Source organism: Trachymyrmex septentrionalis, unplaced genomic scaffold, assembly GCF_001594115.1.
Source record: "Trachymyrmex septentrionalis isolate Tsep2-gDNA-1 unplaced genomic scaffold, Tsep1.0 scaffold37, whole genome shotgun sequence".
Lineage (NCBI taxonomy): Eukaryota > Metazoa > Arthropoda > Insecta > Hymenoptera > Formicidae > Trachymyrmex > Trachymyrmex septentrionalis.
Window position 1 is genome coordinate 2,096,940 of NW_017305536.1, and position 8,809 is coordinate 2,105,748.

Sequence of the window (8,809 nt, forward strand, 5' to 3'; positions counted from 1 at the left end):
TTACTCAAGCTTACGGTAGCTTTATGCGAAATATGAGAAAATCCTCAAAAATGATATTGCGACATAAATTTCCCTCGGAGCAATCTGATAACTTCTTGCGAAGGTATTACTTGGGCTTGCAGCTAGTTTGTACATGATGTATAAAAATATGCGGGGGATCTATTTTGTTGGAAGATTTTGTGAATGCAAACTTATGAAGCGACTTACAGCTAAATTCAAAATCTTCCCCGCCCTTTTTATTTCGTTTATCGGTGTTTTTTTTTTTTTTTTTTTTTTTTTTTCCCCTCCATACACGAAGGATTGACAGGAGTTGTCGGGAGTTGATTGACAGGGTTTCTCGTCAAACCTCGCGATCTATAGTGTTCCCATCCATCTTTTATCGGAGAATAACTCGTGTGCCATTTGCGCAAACATTCTATTCTCCATGACGACGTAAAATTAATATCCCGACGCAAACGCGAAGTTTAGCTAAGGATAATAGACATAAAGCTCCGGCGTCGAGCGCGTAGTTTACGAGGCGCCTCGCAGTCTTAAAATCGTAATACCGCGGAATCTTCGCGGCACAGTCGCTCTGAATATTCAGTGGTATCACACTTATTATTACTGTGTGCCGAGAAACGCATACAAGAGCTGCGCCACCGCCTCGAGGCGAGTGCTCTCTCTCTCTCTCTCTCTCTCTCTCTCTTCTTCTCCCTTTATCTCAGAGTGGTAATCGAGCGATTAAAATTATAATCTCGGTGTAATCACGCCGTTCCATTACGGCGCATAGCGTAGGCGCGCGTTGCGCTTGCTTAGTCGCGCACGCAGACTCCTTCTCTCCCTTGTCCCCTCCCCTCCGCGCGAGTTTAATTAATATTAAAAGGCCGAAATTAATAATTAGAGGCGTCGCGCTAGCGGCGAGAAAGCAGGCGGCGGCTGTCGGAAGGCGCGGCTCGGCACAGCTATGCGCCGACATGCCCTCCGCGGAACAATGCTGCTACGAAAAGCAGACTTCATTATCCCCCGAGCGTGTTAGCAACGATCGTAATTTTTCACCTGAGAGTGGGATTCAATTTCAGCTGCGACGCGTCGTGTTACCTGTGTCTCTCTGTCACCTTATCTTCCCTTTGAAACGCGTTTGGCTGGACCCGCGCGAGCGGACCGGGGTATCAGATTTTTATTAGGATTCTTCCTACGTGTACCTCCTACGGGACCACGGTAATGTTTCTCAACGCTGACAATCGTCGTACCTTAGAAACGCGCTTCGTCTGCGCTACGCGATCTCACGGGAGATCGCAGATAAGCGCCGCTCGTGACAAACGATCGAGTATCAGCAGCCTCCGAAATTTTTCACGCCCCTTTCTTTTCAGAAGGACCCATTATATTTTCTAGTGGCCTGTAGGATTATTCGAAGTAACGTTATAGTATATAGGTATCACTTCAGATGATAGATAAGTTAGCTTGAACAAGAAAATTTACAAAGGGACGAGAAATAATGGATAATAAAATCTTTATAAGGAATGTATTCATTATTAGATGTAGAAGGAAACTTATATAAGTAGTGACGGAAAAAATGTAAAGATAAATTATAAATTATTATCTTATGTGGATTATTATCTTATTTTAAATAGGTAAGTGATTTAAAAATATGTTAAACGAGATGCTCTCAGAGTATCCTAAAAAAAAATGTTAATTTTAGAGTTATATTTTTTACGTGTAAATATATTACGTTATAATCAAATTTACATTACTTCCTTATATCCTTATTAGATACGTAAAGGAAAATGTAAAAATAATAAACTTTAAGATTTTATAGACATCTGGACAATACTTTTTACTTTCCTTTTCCAGAATAAGGATTTTAAAGGAAATTATACCTGAAAGAAAAAGAGATGCTGTGACCGCTCCAATATCCGAAAGAAATGGAAATGAAATATAATATTTCAAATAGTATTTCAGCTAAAAGAATAAAATAATTTGAATAAAATTAAAAATAAATAATTGTAATCAATATATGTTGTACTTTATTAAGTTAATCAAGAATGAAAAAAGAGTAGGAATGATTTCGTGTTGTTTAGTATTTAATATCATCGATCTTCGCACGTGTTTTCCATTTCTTTCAAAAACCATCCTGTCGTTCGTTAAACCAATAAGAACTCACGACACGGGGAAACTTTCGAAGCTTGAAATGGTGCAGGAACTGCGCGGCACTCGTCGCTGCCAATCATTCCTGCGATGGAACATGCGTTACATCATAATTGGATCACACGCTCGATTCTATCCTCAGCTCGCGCAGCTGAAACAGTCCAATCTTCCACTCAGACGACACTCAACTCAATATGTGGCAGCAACGCCGCTCGCAATTACCTCTTTAACTTCCAATATATCAGACAGGCGTCCAATTGGTTTAATCGGTGGAGGTGTTTTGTACACGTTCATACAATCCACGTTCACCACCATCGTTGTCGCCCGGTTGGAGAAACTACCTGCTTAAAGCGACGGTGGGTCCTTTCGTGACCGGACTACGACTTAACTTAGATCAGGAACATCCTAACTTCACAGCGGGACTGCGTAATCCGCCCAGGTTGCTGACGATCAAACTCGGCGCTCCTCGACCTACTTTTACATTGGTTAAAGGAGCATCCGCACGTTTTCGAACTTCCTTCCCGAAAGTCATGCCGCGGCAACTTCTCGCTTTAGCTTTACGCTTACGTCCCTGAGTTAGATTAAGCTGTCACAAGAAAAATCGCAAACCATTCGAATCAAAGGCAAGAGGATTCGAAATTTGCAATTTCTCTTCTCCCTAGGTAATCCCGGTAATCTCGTAAAATTTTCTAAATTCTCACTAAACTAAATATTAGATTAAAAACCATGCATACTGTCAATATAGCGGTACTTTTTTATAATTAGAAATGCCATTTACATTCAATCACTATGATATTTGGTACAACTACGGTAGCGCTGTAATCTTTAACTGAAGCTTCGGCAGAAACTTATATTTCTCTCACGTTCCCTTCAGCGTAACTAACGATAATTAGCGAAGAAAGAGCCGTGCATCGTGACCGACGAGCCAGAGGACGAACCAACCGGTAACTTAATCCATCGTATCGATTAGGAAATATAACCCAATTCCAGCTAACCGATTTACTCGCACAAATGGATTAACCCGGCTTGGAGGGGCTACGGCGTGAACACGCCGAATTGCTGCTTACTCCGTTCTTCCGCAGTGCATCCCCGGCTTTGCTATCTCTCCTTTTTCGTCGTTTATCTTGTTTTCAGCCACTCCCCCCGCTTCATTTGTCTGTTACGTGCAATCAAGAATCCGGTTGTCCCGACCGGAGCGCCGTACATCTGTCCGGAGGCTCTTAGAGCCCAGTCAGGGAGTTAGATTTATTTATTTCCCAGAAAAACTTCTGGAGCTCCAATTTGGAAAGTCTAGCGGAATACGGAAGTAATCGCGAACCGTTATAAATTAATCATAAGAGTTAATTAATGCGTAAAACGGAGAAAATAATTCTGTTAAATTAATTTAATCAATAACAATTAATAATAGTAATAACGAGAGCTGCTTCAAAGCAAATATTATTAATATTATTAATATTAATAATACAGGAATATAGAAACGTTTATTAGATAAAACCATTTTACATTAAACCATCGATTTTGCTGACGTTTTTCAGAAAATTTATCTTTAAATTAATTATGATCGTGCACCGTAGATAAAAAGTTATGCACAAATTAGAAACAATCAGCGTGCATTCAAAGTTGTATATTTTTATTAAATCTTCTCTGCAATTGAATTATATTTGAAGCATGTCCACTGCCGTGCACGGATAATTCGGAGAGATGAAGTAAGACTATCTTTGGCTATCTTCCAGCTTAGAAAAAAAATTCCCATTATTTTGCCATTAAGTTTCTTTCCTCCCGAATTTTTGTCGGACGTTGAGCACACCGATACTTTTAGTAAATTAATTTTACGGTGCTTGCTCCGTTTCTAAGTTAATGATACCGAGGAAAAAGTAATATTTATTACGCGGGATTCCTTCTCTCGCGTATCGTCTTTTTTTCTACGTCGCCGCGTAAGAACGCCCGAGACTTTTGCCAGTGATATTTTTTTCACGTCGTGTCTGATTGCTTCCTGCTTCAGAAAATATGAGCGGACATTTATAGAATTGCAAAGCGCCGGGATCTAAGCGCGATTATTTATGGTATTTGTCGGACTGGGTTTGTTAAGCAACTTATAAATTACACGCGGCACACGACACATTTCAACAATTCCTTCACGAGTGATGGAAATGATCATTTCTGTGAACTTTGCAAGATATCTGTCTCGGTTTATCTTTAGAAATTTCTTTCGTGACATCTACCATTTTTTGATATATCTTTCTGGATTTAAAGAGATGAAAAATATTCCAAACTGAAATAACATTTGAATTATTATTAGGTATTTGTAAAAGTTTGTGAAGTCACCCTTACATGTTAATAGTAAATTCTAGTTGCCCTGCACTGTATTCCTTAGTTATCAAATTTAATATTTAATAGACGCTTTTGATTTTTGTTAAATTTAATACCGTTAGAATAGGCCGTCTTAAATTATTGAAACCATTTATGGCATAAACTTTTAGCAACAACAGATTCTGCTTTTTAGCAGAAACAGATTCTACCTAAGTTTTACATTGAATTTTTATGGCTTCGACGTTGTTCTGCTTCTTGTTATAAATAAACAACAAGCATCGTGAATGTACTTTATCAGGCATCGTACAATTTAATAGAGCCAAGGAATATACTTTATATTGTAATGCATTCAATATTATGACATATAGTATATAATTTAAAAGTTTTACAATAAATTCTATAATAGTAACATTTAACGGTAAATTCCAACTTTTGCAAATACCTAATAAATACGTCTTGAAGAAAAGAAATTTATTCCACACAACTGAAAGATTATTTTCAAAATGTTCATATTTGGAATTATGAAAAAAGGGAAAACTACTGGACGATTCGACCGAATTAATTCTTCTGAATAAATAAAGATTATTCGGCTGTTTCAATATTTTTTAGAAAAGTGCAAAATGTGTTCCACGAACGATATATCGTGTATGAGTTTTACTTTGAGGAAATATCTTTTTCTAAACCACTTTAAATCACTTACATCTCGTGAAAGTGAAACGTTACCTTAAGGCGATAAGTTTCGGATTAAATCCAACGTTCTGACTGCTTTCCCGTCGAACCCGGCGTAAAACCAACTCGGAAGAGATTTTTCGTAAGTATTCGATTCGAGCAGCCGCGCCTCGTGTTCAGGCTTTATACTACGTGAATTTTTAAGCGGAAAATCCAATATTGGTGCCGCGCCGCATTGTTAAGTTCCCGCTTGTTTCCTTTCTCTGGTCGCTTCAGCACTCCCCCGTTGCCCTTCCCCCTTATCTCTCATCCCTACCAGAGACGTACTGTCAATTGAGTTATTCTTACGGGATTTCAGCCGCGACGCGCACGTAATGCTATTCATGAGTCCGCATGATTATCGGGAAACTATATTTATTCTGGGCACCACATATTAAATCCCTGTTTCGATGTTGGCCTTTCATCCGGTCCGTGGCTACGGCCACGCTTATCCTCGGCCTCTCGATGAGGGGACGAAGATAAATATCGTCGATGATGAAAATAAAATCCTTGACATGGGTTCGACGGGTAGGACCTCGACCTCGTCACCCCCGCGAATGTCATTTTCGGAAAGCCCATGGGCTTCGTGCGTCTCGTGCGGGCGATATACTCACGCACACGTAGCCTGCCCATGTAGGGCTTAATGGTGGCATCTGCATCTTTTATAAGCTCGGCGTTATCTGCATCCCCGGACGTGCACCACCACCGATGCTCTCCGGTCTATGTACGTACCCACGACGCGATCGCCACCTCCGCTTGGCACACGTGCACCAAACAGATACCGGTCGTCGATTTATCGCCGGTGCGTATCGCCCTCGGAGTGACGTCGGATCAAGCGATCCGCTTTGGAGTATGTCGCAGTCAACTCTCCCATTTATTACCTCGACGCACCGATACGCCGATGAGTATCGGCATGAATTTAACTAATAATCAGCAGTAAGCGAGACACATGAGAGATACTGATCGACGTTGACTCCGTTCTGATTCGCAATCGCACGAACAATCTGTCGTCATAGCCGATCATTTGATTTATAGTTATTAGTCGCGACGATCGAATCATCGAAGTGACCTGGGCGTCTTAATTTACTTCTTAACTCTACAGTTGTGTGAAAAGCACTTAAAGTATTTTATTTCGAGTCTACCAGATATATAAATATCAATTATGGTTAAAACTTCACAGACTGTGTCTAACTGTGAACTAACCGTTAAATTTTCACTTTGAGTGAATTGAAGTCTAAATTTGTTTGCGGAAAGAACGGCTTTGCTGAAGTCTAATATCTATCTTAAAATTTAGCTAGATCTAAAAATAATTTTATCGGCTCATTAAAAATGTATGTAGAAGTATGTACTTAAGCGATAATGATGATGGAGCAAAAAGTTTCAACATTTTAACAAGCAGTTTGAGCGTGTATAATAATTATTTTGATTGACGTTAAACAACATTATTTTCAGATTTGTGTCTAGCTAAATTTTTGTAGATACCTACTTCAACAAAGTCGTATCTTTCCGTATTACTGTAGTACATTGAAAGAAAAGCTTGGCTGCAAGTTAGATATTAAAATATAGCATAGCATTTTTAATTAGCTGCAGCAGCCAATCTTTTCTTTCAGCGTGGATACGTTAAATGTAATCTTGCGCGATCTAATATACACGCATAAGTACGTAATCATGCGGTATAATGATTTTCGCAAGCTCTGTAGGCGGTATCCTAACACGGGTTGTTTCTTGTTGTTTTAGGCTTCCGCCACCGCAACAGCAGGTGACGGTGGGTTCTCTGGGCGGCGGTTTAGGCGGCGCCGGAAATGGCGGTACCGCCACGGTAGGCGCGCAAGGCCAAGCCATGGTAATGCCAGGTTTTCCGCTTCGTGCCGCAGCGGTGCCGCACTATTCCCCGTATTCACCATCGCGCTTTCACATCGACAAACGTTGTCAGCACAGGTGCTCTTGGAAATGCTTCTCGATCGCTCTGATCCTCCTGGCTGTGGCGCTGACGGCGATGCTGGCGTACTTTGCTGGTAAGTAATCATCGCGTTAAACCTTTGCTGAAACAAACTTATCTCATAACTTTGAATGCGATCGAATGCGTGTAGCTGCTATAGCTCTGAATATATATAACAGCTGATTTTAGATTAACCTCCTAATATACATGATCATTTTCCGGTCCTTTACCATACGCGATGAGTTGTCCGTGTTTCGAGTTAATTTTCATTACTTTTACAAGTATGTAAAATTATATTAATCTTACATATACTTTAACATTTAGAAAGTATTATTCAGTCATCCAAGTCGCAAGGACATTTTAATGGCGTCTTATTGACGTTAAAGACATCGTTAAGACGTTATTAAGACTTTTATTCTGTAACTCTTAACGACAGTAACGATATCGTACTTGTCGTTGCACAGATTTTATATATATATATATATAGTAAAAAAACTGCGCAAAGATAATATAAAGACACCGACTTTGTCATTAAGAGTTACTGAACAGGGGCTTAAGATGTCACTTGACATTATCTTGCTTCTAATATTTCAAAGAAAAACAATGCGTGGGACACAAATGACCTAATCGTGTGTACTAAATAGATTAGATTAATGTGAAATGAAGCTGTGCTAAAGATATATGTAACCAAATTTATATCTATAATGTATGGAGAGAGTGGAGGAACAGCTATTTAATGCAGCTATTTAATGCAACCATTTCATAAATAATATTTGCCTCAATGTAAATTTGAATGAGCCGTTTTTATTAGTCCCAGAGCGCACGTCCGAGTAGTAACATAGCCGCCGGCGGATAGTCGGACGCAATTCTATTGCTGGCTGACCCGAAATTCACGGTACAATAATTCATTATTAACTTGCAAATCTGGTTACGACTAACCCAACCCACCTAATGCTAAAATCCATCGGAACGTCGGCATTACTGCACCATGCTAATCCCTATACGCACAGAGGGGGATTATACATATGACTGACACCATAACATTCCGCGTGAAGGCATGACGAATTTCGTGTAATCATGCAAATCATAACTAAATGAGATTCACAAATATTAGCAGGCATAAAATTCGTATTTTCGCTTTATTTCTAAAGAAAAAAAAATGTTAAGTAATAATAAATGCGAGGTAAACAAATTTATTTATAAAAACACCTTTTTCAGTGCCATAATAACAGACAATTTAGATAATATAGTTTAAATTTAATAAACAAAAGCGAAATCAAATGAACAAAGCATGAAATTAATAAAAAGGAAGAGTACAAAAGAATCAATTAAATTCATGCGAGAAAAAGAGAGAAGTAATCCAAAATATTCGAAATATTATACAGTGCAGCTGTATTATATTTGTTTACAGAACACATTGTATACCTACGATATGTTGACACTTTTCTTGCAAAGTCGATGCATATAATATAAAACGCAGCAGCGTTATTTTACAATTGACGTTTAAATATTACATTTTCTTGCACAGAAAGAAGCAGTTTTTGGTTATAAAACGATGAATCCGTTTTATTTTATGTTATATTGAAACATTTGTTTCAAAGAGATATTGCCAAAGGCATGTTGTCTTACAGATTTTCGAAATAGTGCCCCAAAAGAATTATTTTCATTGTTCAGATGGTATTCATGATTTTCATCTATGTTATAAAAGAATTCTCTTACGTAATATAT

At 38.8% G+C, this 8,809-nt stretch overlaps 1 protein-coding gene across 1 annotated transcript in view; it reads left to right on the forward strand.

The window, feature by feature from the left end:
• Positions 1 to 8,809, forward strand: part of LOC108750630 (teneurin-a) — a 487,296-nt gene that overhangs the window by 443,768 nt on the left and 34,719 nt on the right. The window contains exon 9 of the mRNA XM_018490196.1: positions 6,880 to 7,157. Within this exon, the coding sequence (XP_018345698.1) occupies positions 6,880 to 7,157 (278 nt within the window). The remainder of the gene's footprint in view (positions 1 to 6,879; positions 7,158 to 8,809) is intronic.